The 18,756-nt window shown below is 29.7% G+C and overlaps 1 protein-coding gene across 1 annotated transcript; it reads right to left on the bottom strand.

The window, feature by feature from the left end:
• Window positions 1-2,895: 2,895 nt before the first annotated feature.
• On the bottom strand, window positions 2,896-16,969 carry LOC136972832 (endothelial zinc finger protein induced by tumor necrosis factor alpha-like). The gene is made up of 4 exons (XM_067267468.1): window positions 16,826-16,969; window positions 11,428-11,694; window positions 4,444-4,659; window positions 2,896-3,219 (listed from the first exon to the last, which is right to left on the bottom strand). Exons 1-4 carry the CDS (start codon window positions 16,967-16,969, stop codon window positions 2,896-2,898), a joined length of 951 nt encoding a protein of 316 aa, XP_067123569.1.
• Between the last annotated feature and the right edge of the window lie 1,787 nt (window positions 16,970-18,756).

Raw genomic sequence — 18,756 nt, forward strand, 5'->3', positions numbered from 1 at the left:
AAATCATTTATAGCTCAATCGTATTCTCACGCATGTTTCCTTATGTCGTTTCTTTGCTTATACTACGTCCAATTAGCATATTCTCATGTATTGAGAATATGGTCAAGCAATGACCAAATATTTGATCATTAATTTTACTTTTCTTAATTCTCATTATAAGTGAATTTTTTATATTATGATAATTAATATATTTTTTGTTATTTAAGAAATAATTTTTAATAAAGTTCTCCAGATCTTACTTATTCAAGTTTTATCTAATTTCAATAGGTATACATTTGTATTTACGATTTATATTTATCTTCAAGTTTAAATTACATTTTTAGTTTCAATTTTTAGAATTCTATTTATAATACTTTCAACCAGTTCTCGTTTATTTTTATACTCAAATTTATATTTATACGATTTTTATTTTTAAGGATTTTCATGCTTTTTTGAATCTTCTATTATATGCTTCTTTTTCTGTGTGTAAAATTTTTATATTATTCTGATCAATATTGCCATCATTTGATGTACAATGTTCATGGAAAACAAAGTTGATTCTACGATGTTTTAAATCTGCAACATGTTCTTTTACTCTTACATTCATTTTTCGTTTCGTTTCTCTTATATAGAATTTGGTAGCACTGCACGTGCATGGAATTTGATATACAATTTTTTCTTTATAGAAACTATATCAGGAGATACGGTAGTTGAAATTTCTTAGAGAGTCACGGCAATTCTGCAAACTTACTAAGAAACTGTTTCCTTAAAGTTTGCAGAATTTCAAGATTTTCTCTAATGCTTTACCGAAATACAAGCAAATGAAAAATGCAAAAATCGCCAAAAAAGCTGTTTTCATCTCCTTTCTTTTCTGCTTTTTTACATTCGGTACTGCACACACTCGTAGAGAAAAACTACCAGGTCTACAAAGCCTAAATTTTAAACTTAAGCCTTTCTCGTTATCGGTGCGGCGCTCGTCAAACTTTCCGGTCAATAGTTCAAAGTTCACGTGGGTTACCCCGTATATGTAATTCAGTTTTACAGATTAAGTTTATGCTTATAACGATAAAATTTTTACGGAAACAAATGGATTTTATTCAAGATATTACCCAGAATTACAAAAGCCCGAATTTATGCCAATTGAAATGTTTATATCGACCTTTCAAAACGGCCTATAAAAAGTCTCGATTGGCTTTTTATAGGCCGTTTTTCGGCAGTGGACGCGCCGACCGGATTGTATGCCATCTTGTTATATATTGACGTAATAATACAATTATAAAACAGAAACAATTGGTATCCACGCGAAAACATTTCAGATGCAAAAAGTTGCGCCAAGTAAAAACGTATTGCAATTTAGAGACGACGGTCAAAGTTTTTCTTAGTAGATTTTTTTTGGTAAAAATAAGCTTTGCTCTTGGAAGCGGTAACCACTTTGCTTTTGTGAGGACACCACTGTGAGGATGGCGTAATATCGTCTGTCTGTCAGGATGACCCGAGAAAGCATTTTGAACGTATGGGGGTAGTAAACCACTACCTCCATACTGTGTGGATCTCTTGCTGGACGCAAAGAGATTCACACAGAGACCGTATGTACAAATTTTACCGCGTTTATTTTAGTAAAGAAATGGTTATAATGGGTTATTCAATCCGGGGAGGTAGGTCCCTCACAGTCGAAAGAGAGATGTCGTTTCCAAGATTTATGGGTTCTACGTAGAGAAAGTTCGTCTCCGTTGATACCGTTGTAGGAGTCTGAAGAAGCTTCGTCTCCGGCACGATTTTGGACGTTGGAAGGATGGGGAACTGTCACTGGAAAGTCCGTCCTAGCTTTCGGAGGGTTTATCCTTTTTTTAGCTGGGGTCTCCTGAACTGACGTTCTCAAACACCGCTTCGCAACTTCTCCGTGTCCTTGGGATCACGGGCTTTTATATCATGTTTACCCGAAATCCCGAGGTTTTGGTTAGTCCGAACGATGGTCCTCTTTTGTTCTATTGATCCCTGATCTGTTGCCAGGGACGTGATTCGGGCCGCAAGGTCGCAAAACACCTCTGAACTCCCCCTGTCCGAACCGTTTCCCTCTGGAGTCAGGGTCAAGCACTTCCCCGGATGGCGGTCCCATAACTCTTACCCTAATGTGTATTTTTCTGTCCAGGAGAAGATGTAGCTGTCCAGGTCACCGCCTGCGATCCCTCAGTCGTTCTCACGATGTACGATCGAAAATCTGTCAATTAAGTCGGGAATGCGACAATTAAAGCGTCTCGCACTACGTTCCTCGGCAACACCGGTCCTGTTTACGACATAAGTCAGCGATTTAATGGCTCTATCTCGAGAGTTTGCGAGGGGGTGTGAAGTCCTGGCCTCACGCTTTCAGGCGTCATTACCAAAAAAAAAATACTCCTAAGAAAAACTTTGACCGTCGTCTAAATTGCCGTAAATTTTTACTTGGCGTAATATATTTTCATCTCATATGTTTTGGTTTCGATATTAAACCTGCCAGTTCTGAACGATGGGAATGTACAGTACATCTAAAATGAGATAATTTTCTATAAATAACTACTGTTAAAATAAGTTAGACATGAAATTGTGACAAACGTTCAATTTTTTAAACTTCAATTTGTTTAATTAAACATGTTAGAATTTTAGAAATATATGTTGTCTATATAAAATTTTTACATATATTTAGTCTTTTTGACATTCACATAAATTAAATGTGAGAGAATAACATTTAAATTTTGTTTTGTACCAATAAAATGTAGAGAACTCGTAGTCAAAAACTTATTAGAATAAATTAAACTCAACGTAAACTTTTTACAGTATTTTAAAATATGTCTAAATATACTGTAACCAAAGATAATTTATTAATGATTGAATTTTGATTCCATTAAGAAATAAGAAACATTCACAATCTTTCGATAATTGTCAAAAATAATAAAAGTTATGAGAGTTTCTTTCGTGTTCTTTTCGAGAATTTTCGTCAGCGAATCGTTCTTTACAGAAGAAACATTCAAATATATTTTTTTCTGTTTCTATTTCTGAGAAGAGTTCCATTTGTGCAGATGTTTCCATCTGCATAATTTCTGTATCGATGTTAAAGTGTTCCAGGAATTCTTCAGCTTCTCTGGGCGTAAAAATCATTTCTCTTGAAGCAACTTCTTCAAATTCAATTAACTCTGTTGCTTGAGCACTTGTTGATGGTGTTTGAAACGATTCTGTCTGAATTTGTTCAGCATGTTGCATGCTTTCCTAATTAAAGGTAAACATTATAAACAATATGATCGCATTAAACTAATTAATATATAATTTGAAATAATTAACTTTTATGAAAACTGATATGGAAAATTCTACAATATTTAAAATTTTCACGATAGTTTTATACAGCTTTGGAAAGCATTTAAACAATTAATAAATAATGTCTTTTGTAATTAAAATATTTGTGAGGTGTTTTCATGAAACAATGTGACTATTCATAACAAATTGACCGATTCATACAAGTAACCATATTTTTCGAAATTATCAAAAAAAAAAAAAAAAAAAAAAATTCAAATTTACATAGCTTCTATTTAAAAGCGATGCAAATTTTGTGATTTGAAAATATAAAAAGAAGTTCATGGTATAATTTCAATTATTTCGCATTTATAAATTCACAACCCAATATCATGAAGCTGTGGGCTTATAAATATAAAGCCCTAACAGAAGTCTGCACGTTTGGTAAAGTTGGGTAATGCAGATTGTTATTTCATTTTTTATAACACTTTATAAAATTACAGAGGATTAACTTTATGCCTTTTATAAGTTTGTTAAAGTTTTTACATTTCAGTTACCAAATTATGTGGTTTTCTATTAATTCAGTTATAAATATTACGATTTTAAATCGAAGTCACGTGACTTCCGTTGCAAACTGGAAGTTCCTATATAGTTAAGCTTGGACTACTGCTTTACGCTTTTTACACCTGCTTTCATCTATCATCTATTGAACTCTTTTCTGGAGATTATGGAAGGCAGACAAAAGATAATAGTCGGATTTTATTGGTTTGGAAATTTTTTCCAAATTGCAGCTCAATAATTTTTCTATAAACGCAATATTTATGAGAACATACTTAATGCGTCGTTTATACAGTCTATTTCCAAAATGCAAACACTTAAGAATAACATAAAAGCAATTATTCTCGCATTTTTAAAGATTTTTTTATTTAAACAAATTTCAGGTGAAATCTTCCGGATTTCAAGATTTTGCAATTTTCATTACATGCAGGGATATCACGACATGTCTAACACAGATCACTTTTCAAACATTAAATGGATGATAGATATAGAATAAACTTATTTACAGTAAACACGTGAATAAATTCACCAAGAAAAAATCTGATAAGCAATGTTAAAAATTTTTTACAAGCTAAATAACTGTTGTTACATTATAGTATAAAAGTAAATTTTAGAAAATTGATTAAATAAAATTTCTTTACGTACTTCTTTGGAAGAAGATGCGGTTTGTTCCTGTCGATGTACTCTTTTTTTGTGCATACTTAACTGATATTTATCTTTGAAAGGTTTGCTACAAATATCACATGAAAACGGTCGTATTTTTTCATGAGATGTCAGGTGCCTTTTTAAAGCAGATAAAAATGGAAATCTTCTACTACATGTATCACATATATGAACTTTTTTCGGTTTTTTTGCTGGAATCTAAGCATCATGTGAGTTATAAGTTACAATAGTTATTTATTACTTTTAAAAAAGAAAACTAAAATATTAAAATTTAAAAAACTATGTTAAAGTTAGATGTATGTTGTAAACTCATTTTATTTTGTATACATCTTGGTCACTTATTGAAACAGAATTGTGATTATTTGATAATTAATAATCACAATTTTTACGAATGAGATATAACAAATATATTTTATGATGTTTCACTGTAAATTACCAGTCTTATTTATAACAATTATATCTGTTATATAATTTATTGTAAATATTATATTTTATTCTCTACTTTGATAAAATTTATATATTTTATTTTATAAAATTTTTTTCGACATAAATACAAAAATAAACATAAACATAATTCTTACAATCATTACTTCCGAAGCGTTTGCGTATGGGTGTAATTGATTGACATGTTGTATTAAATGAGTTTTCATTTTCGCAGCGTATCCACAGTCTTTGCATATAAATGGTCGTTTTTTCGAATGTGTTTTTTTGTGATTTATTAAAATTCCTTGCTGGGAGAATCGTTTTTCGCAAATATCGCATTGAAACGGTTTCTCGCCAGTATGAGTCCTAATGTGCAGATCTAATTTATATGCTGTCTTAAATTTTTTTTTACACAGAGTGCATTCATATTTCTTTTTTTCTTCCTTTTGAAAAATATTCGTTATGAAAATTATAAATTATTAAGTTAGTTATTAATTTTAAAAAATACATTTTCTAGTTATATCAAAATATAATAGTAAAATGTGTATTTTTTCGATAAGAATTAAAATTTAAAATTTTTCATATCTAAATATATAAAATTACTTGTCCTGACTGACTGAATGACAGACTGAATGATTCATTCATCATCGCTCAGAGCAAACCGCTGAACCGAGAGGTAAAATTTGGTAAACATTCAGGGTACGTCGTTGAAACGCACACTAAGATGTGATTTTTGGAAATTCCCCCGCGGGTGAAAACAGAGAGGATTAAGTTTTAGCCTGAACAACGGCTTCTACTGTACTATTTTAGATGCGATTTTTTGTTTTCAACTACGTTTAACCTTCATTGAGTACAAAGGTGTGTTAAATTGATAACATTTCAGACATTGTTATAAATATATTATATTTTTTTTTTGGTTTTTTAACCAAATGTTCGAACCGTTTTAAATTCGAATTTGTTATTGCATATGCAAACTGGTTTGATTATAAAACGATTGTAAACGTTCCGGAAAATTGATCAAATTGAAAATAGTTTGTTTAATTCTCGGCAACCCTCATCATTCTCAGCGGTAAATGTTACATAACAATTACTGTGGTTGTTGAAATACTGAATATAAATGGTGTTTTCTTGCAAAATTCGCGCGGGCGATGTCTAGGATAACTGCTAATTCCGAATAAATCTAATCGAAAAATATAACCAATGTCCTACAAAACAAATTGAACTTTTTACTTACGTTTTCTGAATTCATTTAGTTAACAATAATCCCAATTTTAAAATTTGGTTTGTATCAATTTTAGAATGATAATAAACTAACAATGCACTCCAATAATGTAAAATTTGACAATTGTTCTCTCAGATTGACATATTGTGCCTATTTTTTAAATTAAAATTACAAAAGTACAGGTTAAGTTTTCCTTTTTTTAATTGTAAAATTTGTACAGAAAGAAAATTCAGTGAGGGCTTTGTTCCGAATTAATTATATAAATTATTTTAAAATTATTTCTAGAAATCTGACATAAAATTAAATAAATAAATTTATTAAAATGTTAAACGCAAAACTTTGAATGTTCTCTAAACTAAAGTGCTGAATTTTAATAACAGCGTTGAAGAAAAGTCTGGAAATTGGAGCCTGTTAACTAGTTGCATTAGTGTTTTATTGACCGCATCTATTGACTAAGTAAACGTTTAATTTTTTTTTATTTAATGAAAAAAACGAAACGTTTTCTAGAAAAACTGTAATAAAGAAATTTAAACATAAATAAAGTTGAACGATTATATAACTTATATATATATTTTTTTAGAATCTTAAAAAAATTTATACTTTTACACTAGCTGTTTATACTCATTGGAGGTGCTGATTTTACCGTGTGCGAGTGTCGGCAGGATATTGTTATTAAATTAATTTAGTTCTGAGCACAAGACACTACTTGCAATTATTTTAAGGAATGTTAAACGCTTTAACTTAATAAGATCGATTCATCTTGTTGAAATTAATACAATTTTTAATGCTAATAACCTTTTAATAAGAACTTTAAATGAAATTTTCTGAATTTAACAATTCACAAAATAATTTTATAAAAGACTGGTGAACCCAGGTTAGAAAATTAGAGCTCTGCAGAAACATTTAAATAAACAAAACTTTTGAAAGTTCTGGCATAAGAATAGTGGAAGCAGATTTTTTAGTAAAACCCAACACCTAAATAAATTGCACATTACAACAGAGTACAACTATAAGAAGTATTGGAGGAAATAGTCAACATTTATAATAAAGCCGAAAAGTTTGCATCGAGGCAGAAAAATGCTTTCAACTTTATCTTGTGCCTGAAACTTTCCTTTCTGATATTTCTCAAAGATGTTTTGACTTTCAACTAAATTAATGTAGTGCAATGAGTTTGAGGCATCTTTCTTTGACGTTGCTTATTTTTTCTATTCATTACCTGATGACTGCTTCTTCTTAAAGTTTTTTTAGTTGATTAGTCTGTGTAATGTACACTTTATTCACATATCTAATATCATTGTAACGTAAGCTTCCAGTATTTTTATGCCACAACTTTCAAAAATTACCTGTATTTAAATGTTTTTTCTGATCCTTACTCTTTCGATATAGTTTTATAAAGTTTTCTTATTTAATTTTAAGTATTTTTCTATTATCAGTAACTTCATAAGAGAATAGTTTTTATGGTAACTCATGTGATATCGTGATGTGGCAGTCACGTGGTAGCATGCAGAGTTTTGTGTGTGCCAGAAAATAAGTATGAAAAATCTGTTGCAGATTGAGTAAAGTTTGAAAAGTTAATTAAAAGAAGTTAAGTCAAGCGGTTTGTGGATGGGACTGTGAACGAATTATTTATGAAAATTACGCCCCGTCGTATGTTAAAGCTGGAATATCGGGTTAAAGTCCATACAATTAAGGAGGATTGGCCTTTGTGAAGGCCAATTGATGCTCTTGTGTGTTTTCAGAAAAACCAAGTTTTATAATTTAAGTTTTACTACAGCTATTTGAAAAAAAATTATAGTAGAATAAAACTGCACCACAAAAACAAGCAAATCAGCTTATTTATGTTTCTTTCTCACTCGTGCAAATATCTCACAAAACGGATTTTAATTAGATTTAGCACATATTTTCCGAAGTTCCCTTTATAATTTTGTGCCGTTTTATCCGTATACGTTACTAAAGTACAGTACGTGAGGAATGATGCTACATTTACGCCTTCTCGTCATACGTGGCTTATAGGGAGACGGGTCATAGTATGAACTACCGAAAAAGAATACTTTGTGTTTTATGCATATAGTGATGTAAAATTACGTATAAAGAATAACATTTATTTAAAAAGTAGACGAATCAGTTATTTTTACGTTAATCCGTTGTAATTAAATTAATTTACGACTTAAAAATTCATGTATTGGTTTACAAGTCCATACATGGAAAACAAGTTAACTTCGTATTATGCTTTGTACCCCAGAAAATACGCGCATTTATTTCTATCGTAATGGATATTACATATTAGGATAAATGATATTTAGGATAATTTAGAATATAAAACTTATGGGTATTTAGTTTAAAAAAAATTATAACATGTTATATTAAATCATAACATGAAAAATTTTTGTAAATTATATTTTAATAATTTTCGATAATTGCGTACAGAAATGTAAATAAGTACTCATTATTACTAACTATAATCAGCAATTCTTCTTCTGAATGCTGCTTTGATTAGTACTGAATTTGCAGATCATCATAGTTGAATTTAACTTTTCGTTTTTTTTGGAATATACTTCTTTGTTTTTTTAAATTCGCTTACTGTGAAAATAGTCGCAAATATTGTAAACAAACGGTCTTTCACTAGTGTGAATCCTTATGTGATTTTTTATTTAACACATGTTTATACTTGAATGTTTTTTCGAATTTAGTACATTAACGCTACATTTTTCACCTTTTAAAAAATATTCATAACGTAGTTCCTATAAATTATTCACTTTTTCCGAAGTATTATCGCAATTATTTTATACTTAATGGCAACATAATAGTAAAATGTATGCAATTTCTATGTGAAATTAGAATTTCAATATATTTCTGTTGTCACGTTTTTTTAAAAAAATTCTAGAAACAAAAAACAGTGTCTCACAAAATAAATTGAAAGTTTATCTTATCGTTTCTGTTTTTATTTAACGTACTAATAATCTCAATTTTTCAAATTTAATTTTTAATTTTTACGAAATGATTAAACAACAATGTACTGTATTACAGAACTATCACAATAACCAGATGTAATAAGTTTCCCGGTAAATTTTTCGACTGGAAGCTGTTGATAAGATATCTTCTAGTCGAAGTAAAGTCAAATAACACTAAATATAGTGGAATTACAGCAAAAGTGATGAAAATAACGTTCCTCATCGTTTGTTTATATTCTGACTGCAATTACGTGACTTAAAGAAACATTGATTATTTGCTGGGAAATCCTGAACAAATGGTTATGAAAGAATCCTCATTGCTTGATATTAATTCAGTCATAATAGAAATGACTAATTAGAGCATAGAAAGACGTATAAACAAAAAATTTAAAGCCAAATAAAGGAAAGAAGTTCTTTTCTAGACGTACTATTAAAAAAATGGAGTTTCTCAAAAAACGTTATTGCTAAACGGTTTTGAAAACATGTTTACTCTTCTAAGTACTGTCAAAGAACTTTTCATTAGCAAGATAGAAGCTAAAATCGATTAAAACAAGCAATCTTATAGCGATTGTTTACATGTTTCAAAGATAGTAGCCTTAGAGGGCACGGTATTTAGTGGCAATTTTAGCTTCACTGTTTTCACAGGTTTATGACTCGTTCATCTAATGACAGCAAAAGAAATTAACCAACTACAGTTTAATAAAAGTTCACTATTTGAACGGAAATTGCTTTTGTAAAAAAATTATGTAGAGAAAAATATATTCCGAAAGAATTATTACAAATAAACTTACTATAAATAATTATAATAAGTAAATTTAAGGCTGATGGTTACTTATTATCGAATGACTCAAAGTATAAACACACAATAATTACTTTCTGATTTTAATTACTACTTCACTATAAATGAACAATGCAGTGTTATTTTATGACTAATGTTTACAGAATAAAATTATTTACAGTAATTACGTAATAATGTCACCTAAAAGAATCTGAGAAGTAATTTAAAAGATCTTTTACAAGCTACATAATTATCATTAGATTATAATATTCAAGTTGTTTTTAAAGATTAATTTCAGAAACTTTCTTTGCTTACTTCGGAAGAAGATTCTGCTTGTTTTGTGGATGTACAGCACTTTCTTTATATGTTTATTTAAGTCATATTTTCGTTTGAACATTTTCTTACAAATATCACATGAAAACGGTCGTTCTTTTTTATGAGATGCCAGGTGTTTTGTTAAAAGGGAAAACCATCCAAAACTTTTATCGCATTCATCACATTTATGAAGTTTCTCCGGTGCTTTTGGTGGAATATAAGTATCATATAATTTATAAGTTACGAAATCTATTTATTACACATTAAAAAAAGTGAGATATTAATACCGTATTTACTCGCATATAATACAATATTTTTATTTATTTATCACTGCTTCATATTCCTAGGTCGTCCTATATACGCGCGAGCAAAAAGTTCTTTGCGTTTTTGCAAATATGTTTTGTGAGCCTTGTGTTTGCATTTTTTTCGGATGATTACAGTCTTCTATTTAAACACATGAGTATTTTTCTAGTCGTTGTTTTCTTGTATATTGTCGGTAGTAAAGATGAATAGCAATAGAAAAAGCAAAGCTTTAGAATTGAATTTCAGATTTAAATTCCAAAGTCACACGAGAGTACGAGATGAATTTTAATCCATTCCCACGTGAAAACATGATTATTCGAAAATCAAACTTCGGAGAAACTCATAAGTGTAATCGGCGGAGAGGGCATTCGACTGTTAAAAATCAGAAAAAATAAAAAAATAAACAAATTGCCGATTATTCGGCTTTTCGTGAACAAATTATGTTGTCGGTTTTACAAGATTTTCCTTAAAGTTTAAAATGCCAGTAATTATTCGGGAAAATGTGCGCATTTATGTTTATTCGGTATTTTATATGTGATTAAACGAAATAAAATTAGAATTGCATTAATAAATCTCATTTTCTTTATATTGATCTTTAAACTCACACCTCATCCACTGAATTTGCAAGGTCTTATATGAGAATAAATGCGGTATTTTAAAAATAAAGTAAAATTTTAATATAACTTCTAATTTTTTAAAATTTTGTATATATTTTTTACGCTTATTGACAAAAAAGTTATTTGATAATTAATATTTACGATTTTTAAGAATAAGATATAACGAGTATATTTTTTTGATGTTTCGCTGTAAAGTACTAATTTTATTTATAATAATTAAATCTGTTTTATAATTCGTCGTAATATTACATTTTATACTTTATTTAATAAATTTCATATATTCTATTTTATAAATATTTATCTAATTAATACAAAAAAAAACGTTATTCTTCCAATAATAAATTTAGTAGCTCTTACTTTTAGATGTGTTCGATTTATATGTTGTATCAAATCATCTTTCCTTTTTGCAGCGTATGTGCAGTCTTTGTACTTGCATTTGAATGGTCTTTCATCAGAATGTATTTTTTTGTGGCGTTGTAAATTTGCAGACTGAGAGAATCTTTTTCCGCAAATACAGCATTCATTCGGTTTCTCACGAGTATGAACCCTCATCTGTGTATCACAGTCTGATTTTTTACGAAATCGCTTTTTACACTCACTACATCCATATTTCTTATTTTCCTCCTTTAAGAATTGTTCGTTGTATAAATTATTATATATTATTAAGATTCCCATTGATTTTCATCAGAAATATTTTATATTTTTATCAAAATATATTACAGTGAGATAGGCACAATTCAAGCTCCGAATGAGGGGGTCGGCGACATCCCCAAATTGTAAACCTTCCTGTGTATACTCCCGATAGCGCTCGATGGAAATAACGTTGGCGATTGTTTACAGGGCTATATATAGTAAACGGTCACGCATAGCGTATGGTTTCATTGACTTTTTTGTTAGCACAATTCGGAAGTTGAGTCTTACCGTAAAATATATATTAAATTTTTTGAAATTACTTAAAATTTTCATTTTTTACAGATTTGAATAACGAGGGTCGCCAAATAGTTACAATGCCATACAAAACAGATTGAACGTTTTACTTACTTTTTCTGATTGCATTTATAGAATTAATGATCCAAATTTTAAATTCACTTTATAAATTTTGTTAAGGTTAAAAACCAAGAATGCACTACAATAATGTGAAATTTGACATTGTTCTATCATATTGTCATATTATGCGTATTGTTTGTATGAAAATTGGTAGAAAAACCATTTAATCTTTTTTTTAATGTAGAATTCATAAACGAAAGTTTTTGAAGGTACCGTTTCTGAATGAATTTTGTAAATTGTTTTTTTAATATTTTTGAAAATCTGTGAGGTAGAAATTTAATAAAACGAATTTTATTTAAGTGTTGAATGAAAGACATTAAATGTTCTTTAAATTAAAGGGCGCTATTGTATTAAAAACGTTGAGGAAAAGTTCTCAAATTGAAGCCTGTTGACTAGTTAATTGCCTTTTTGGCCACATCTATTAATAACGAGAGGAAGAAAAACTAAAAATAAAATCTTCTAAATAAATTTTAAAATTGAAATTACTTTTTCAGCAAGAAATTTGCCAAGCAAACCTTATTTGTTTAGTACTTTTTTGAAAATCTAACAAAGGAATTGTCTAAAATTCGAAACTTTATTCGTATTGAAGTCTGAATTGCTCTGAAATTATTGATATTTGTTCATGATTAATAAAATTTATTTTCAAAAGTACAGATTATATAGATCATTAATAAAGTGCTTTTGCTTTTAAAGCATTATGTCAATGTATCTCAATATTGAGAAGTTTTCTATCTGTTTAGAAAACTCTTTCTTTATATTAAAGTATTTACCATTCAATGTTAAATTAACCCTATTTAAATACCAATACAACCAGTTCATAAGTTTTACGAAATTGTTAATTTTGTTATGTTTTACAGATGGGTACGTACTTTTGACTTTCACATCATTGTAATATTTTTATGGATTTTTTTTGTAATCAATCTCTGACCCAATATGACTATATGTTTTCTACTCAGAATTATCATATAAATTCAAATTATTTTAAACAAATAATTATAAACTATACAAGACATACTATTTATGTCAATTAGGGTTCTATATTTTATTGGAGTTTTATGATTTTATCTTTCAATGTAAACTTCGAATCTCGTAGAGAAAGTTAGGTAAAAGTTCCTATTTATCAACATTTATTATATTATTTATTTTTATACTTTCAAATTTTCCATTTAAATTTACTTTTTACAATTTTAATTTGTTATTAATGTAGGATTTCTTTTTACGTCTTGTCTCCTATATTTGTAACTACATTCGTGCTTAGTCAAATAAAGAGACTTAATTGCTTACTGTACTAAGATTTAATTGTGACACTGGACATTACAATTAACGACATAAACACTCAACAATAAACTTGAATCATCTCGTCTTAAAAAGAAAAAAAAGTCCTGTCTGGACTCGTCTTCTGTTTTTTCTCCGCCTTTTCTTTTAACAGTTGTCTGGCTACTTTCCCATAGTCTTTTCACGTCTCGTCTTCGCTCGACTAAAAAACACATATACAAAAAAAAACATAATAACAAGAAAAACATATAAATGTTCTGGAAAAGTTTTCGATGTTAATCAAGATCAATGGGCCACAGCTTTATGTGGTCAGTGCAGTAACAGTCACATTGGGCTCTTCAAGATGATCAATTTTCTCTACTGCATGTTTGTCCTTAGGCATCTTTGAGAAAACCTTGTAAGGTCTAAAAAACTTAAATTTTACAAGTTAGTTTGAGTAATGTTCCATATTGAGTTCTCTAATGGCAACAAGGTTGTTGACCTGATAATCGGGCTGTTTTTCTTTTCTTATTGTAGGATTTACGAATTTCCTCCTGCAGCTTCAAGATGTTTTGTTTGTTTGATTACAAAAAGAAAAGTTATGATCGATAATTTCTGGGGTCATACACAATGCGTATTTTATATATTGGGATGATCAAAAATTCAATTATTTTTACCGGGTAAGTAAAATTTCTTTTAATAGCGTTAAAACTCCCAATGTTGAAAAAACAAAGTTTTCTGAAAAACAATTTAAATTTTGTTCTAATAAAATCGATTTCAATAGGCGTACAAATTTCAAAACACTTACTAAATTCTTTTAGTTCTTTTAGTCTAAAATTGGTAAAATGTCCCGTTTAAATTGAAAACACTGTATTCATATTCATCAACAACTGTTCACCATTAATATATAAAGTGTTGTTTAGAAAATTTAGTAACAAAAATTAAATCATCTTTCTAAAGGAATTCTTGAATTATAACCTGCTAAACATCTACCTTCAAAATATGTTAGAATTGTTGAATGTTATCAATATTTTATTTATGTTCCAGAAGTAAAACTGTGTCTTCTTTTGACATAGTGCTTTATATTCTTTTCAATAGCTTTTATACAAAACATAAGTCATTCGTACCTGAGATTTTTTATTCTTAAACAGTTTTCACAAATGTTTTCTCATGATAGAACACATTCTATCATTTGATACATTTGTTATATATCTTTTGCAAGTTACAGAATTAACATTATAAATTAAATTTCGAGACATTGCTGCCTTTGCTGTATATTCTAGTAGGGGAAATACGTACAAAATGACATATGGTTTTATTTTAGGTTCATACCTCTTTATTGGTAAATCACACTGTCATATTCTACACCAATCATCTTTGGTTCTTTACCTATCCTCTTGAGATCCACTACTAAAAAATTTATGATTTATTGAAGTTTTGTTATATTATTGACCTTTGGGTGTCACTTGTTAGTAAATTATTATTTTTTTTCAATTTTTTTATGTTCGGTCATTAAAAAATGGTATGTGTCATATATGACACAATGGATCTCTACCTGTACAAAATGCAAACTGTTCTGTTCATGTAAAAATGGTTTATTTGACTGTTTTTATACAATAATTGACATTTTATATTTACATATGACATGCTTTGAAGCACTTTTTATTTGTCACAAGGCACAGATGGATTTTGCATTCGATACAGTACACTGTAGCTCATACACTTTTATATCAGTGCATTTGGCTGCAGTGATTTTTGCCATTTGCAATGATTTCTAACATATGTTTTGCTCCACTTTTGCATTGTATTCTTCTGGGATGTGAAGTTGGAGTATTTTTTATTATTTTCCTTTTCTTCGTCATCTTCACTATTAATTTGTTTTATTTTCTGTACTATCTGAATGTAATGGCCATTTTGACACTTTTACTTTAATTTGAAATATTGAACTGGGTTATTTCTCTTTTTTTATTGCTGTGCTATCTTTTCTGTAGACTATACAAAAATTGTTTTCACTTCATCAGCAGTGAAGTTCAAAAGATTTTCCAGGTGAATCAGTGATATTTGATTTGTACATGTCATCATCAAGCAGTGACATCAGAGATTTTCAGGAATATAATTCAAAAAATATTCTCCAGACTCACACTCCTTACTCTTTCAGGATTCTTCCTGAAATGCAGGAGCTGGTGGCAAGGGTTTAAATCTATTTGTATGGTGCCATGGTGGAGTCTGTTACTGCACTGATGTCAAGAAATCTTCCTCTATTTACATAGCTGAAACATCATTTTTATCATCGTCAAATGTATCATCTAATGACTTACATTCTTCAGGGCAATTTGGTTGATAAATGTTCTGACTGGTTTAAATGTTTGGTCACTGTCTTCATCACTGGACTTGCCTTCCAGTCAACACAAATTTCTATCAATATCAAGTGACCTATCATGTTCGTTCCTTATTTCATCTGTTGACACTGAAAAATTTATAATAAATGTCAATGATTTAGTTTTAATATATGATTTATCATATTAATAATTTATAAATTCTTAACAAACAAAATCCTGCAGACGAGATAAATAACTATACAAAAACAAATCACAGAAATTAATTTATTAATTAATAATTATTTATTTTTATTAATATTTATTAATAAATTAATTTAATAGAAAATGAAAATAAATAATAGAATACATATTGCTGACTAAATGACAAAATAACTATAAAAGAAAATAACTTGCCAATATGAAAACAGTTCATAGGCTGTAATGTAATTATTGTAACATTAAGGATTAACGTGTCATATACCACACATTCAAAAGTTAGCTCATCTCATGAAATACTGTTATTAATATAGTTTTTTAAAAATACTCTTATATAATCTTAGAAGCCTCCTGAACAAAACCACGTTTAAATTGTAAAATTATAATCAATAGTAATAGAAAAAAATGAATACTTACATGAAAGTATCATACTTGTGATTACTTCCAAAAACATGTGCTCAGACAATCACTCATATTTTCCTTTCTTTCTATCACAGTGATATGCATGTAGTCTAATAAGCTTCACTAAACTCTACTGATGAAATTAATAACTAATAAAATTGTTTAGGAAGCAAAAAACAAGAGCTGCTTGTCATTCTTTGGAAGGAAAATTGTGTGTCATATACGACACACGGCATCCCAAGAGGCTATGAAATGTAATAAACATTTATAATATAAAAATAATAGAAAACAAATATTGTTAGTTTGATTGAGATCAGCCAAAATCCATTTTTTCCATATGCTATGAACAAAATGACATTCACGTAAAAACTATAAAATTACCGAGAAAGTTTACAAATGAAACGCTTGGTTCTTTTAGAAACGTCAGTGCAAGAAGTGTGAGCCCAACGCAGACAATTTAAGCACCGTAACCAGTTTTCTCTAGGCTTAGATCAGGGAAAAAGATCATTGCAATATACGCATGGACAGTCCTCTTCATCATCTTGAGAGTTTTCAGGAAAATTTTTTTCTTCGCTGTCTTCTTCAAGTAACGTTTTAGTAATGTTTCGTCTCCTTTTCTCTGGCAGAGCTTTGGGCTCATTTTTTGATTTAATTGCCTTCATATTACGAGTAGAAGTTAAAAGTAAACAGGTTTGTCGAGTTTTCGGCTTACGTTTTCTTTGACCACTTATAAAACGTCCTTTTGAGACCGGAAAAATCTTCTCAATAGACACAGCAAGGGTAGTGGACGGTAGATGTTCTTTAGTAGCAGCAGATGAATGATACAGAGAAACCGAATCGCAGGAGACTGCTGTTTAGTTGGCTATCCAAAGGGTAAAAAGCAATTTCGGAACCAAGTTCGACGCATTAAAAAAATTAAAACCTTCTTTTCAAATAAAACAGATGGTTTCTTTTAAATAATAATGAAAAATTTTTTAAGAAGCTACTTTTTATGATTAATAAAACGGTAAGAGGTAAGTTACTTGACTGAGCTCTTATGGACTAAATGGTATATCTATGTCATTATGTCCGTTGCCTATGTATGTCATTTTGTCCACATAACGGTATAAAATAACAAAATTATAAAATAAATACAAAGATGATATTTTTAATGGAAGAAGTTATTTAAGTGCAACAACTTCTTGAAAGTTGAAATAAATGCTACAAAAATAAATAAAATAGTGAAAATCTTACCATATATACAAAAAACGTGTTGCAAGGAAAAACACTCGTAACGTATCAATGCTTGTCGTCGGCCATGACACCCGGGCGAATGAGAGGAGTGCGTTCACGTTTTGACAGGTTGGTAAAAGCCTCTCGGATAACATGGTGTCGTGGTCAGTTGCGCGCTTGAGACAGCCAAATTCGAATTATGTTGCCTATGTCATTTTGTACGTATTTCCCCTAAATCGTAGGATGTGAGGGGTCGTTTCCGTATTTTTATGAGAAAACGATATCTACTGTAACAGCAAATGAAGATTTAGATTTATTTCACCATATTGCTTCTTCACCAAAAAATTGATTATTAAGAATTCTGGACAAAATCATCAAAGTCGTTAAAAAACAGACTATGCTCTGAACCTATCTCTGATAAGATAAATCATTTACAACACAAAAGTATATTTCTTGTGACACTGCTAATTACAATGGCTCCCTTGATTGCATGGAAAGTAAAATTACTTTTGTCATCATTTGGCAATATATTATTTAGACAAACAAGGCTATTATCCTCATAAAAATAAAAGAGAATTTTCCCTCTGCTATAAACTGAAGAATCCTTCGAAACTCTGAAAGCAATTTGCCGCTTACAGATAAAATATTACAAATACTTCGGATGTCTCATTCTAACCAGCACAAAAAACCTGCACAAAAAATAAACAGTAATCTTCTATAATCAGCAAAATATTTTTGAAATCATCGTCATAATTACTGTCTGGCGGGATATAAGACACTATTTGTGAGATATTAGTTAACTCTTCAATGTTTAGTTGTTAAATCAGTATATTCCCCGTGTAAAATATTAATCTAATCTTACAGGTTACATCTGATCTGATTCCAATAATTTAGCTTCCGCTGGGTCCAGGGCCGGCCTTCTCGATAAAGGGGCCCGGGTGCAAGAAACTATTTGGGCCCAAATGTTTTTCTAAAATAAAAAAATTTACAAACACAAACATATATTAATGCATGTTTATTTAAAGCGTGATTTTGTTCTTGCTAATACATTAATTACTTCAGAAAAATTACTAAAATTACTGCATTCTTGATAATGTTGGGGCCCCCTCAATCGCGGGGCCCCGGTGCGTAGCATCCGCCGCACCCCCCCGATGGCCGGCCCTGGCTGGGTCTTCCAGGTTTTACACAACTGTGAAATATTTGGTGATAATTTGACAGTCATCAGAAAAAATTGATT

The sequence above is a fragment of the Centruroides vittatus genome, unplaced genomic scaffold, assembly GCF_030686945.1.
Source record: "Centruroides vittatus isolate TY-2023 unplaced genomic scaffold, ASM3068694v2 contig_3025, whole genome shotgun sequence".
NCBI lineage: Eukaryota > Metazoa > Arthropoda > Arachnida > Scorpiones > Buthidae > Centruroides > Centruroides vittatus.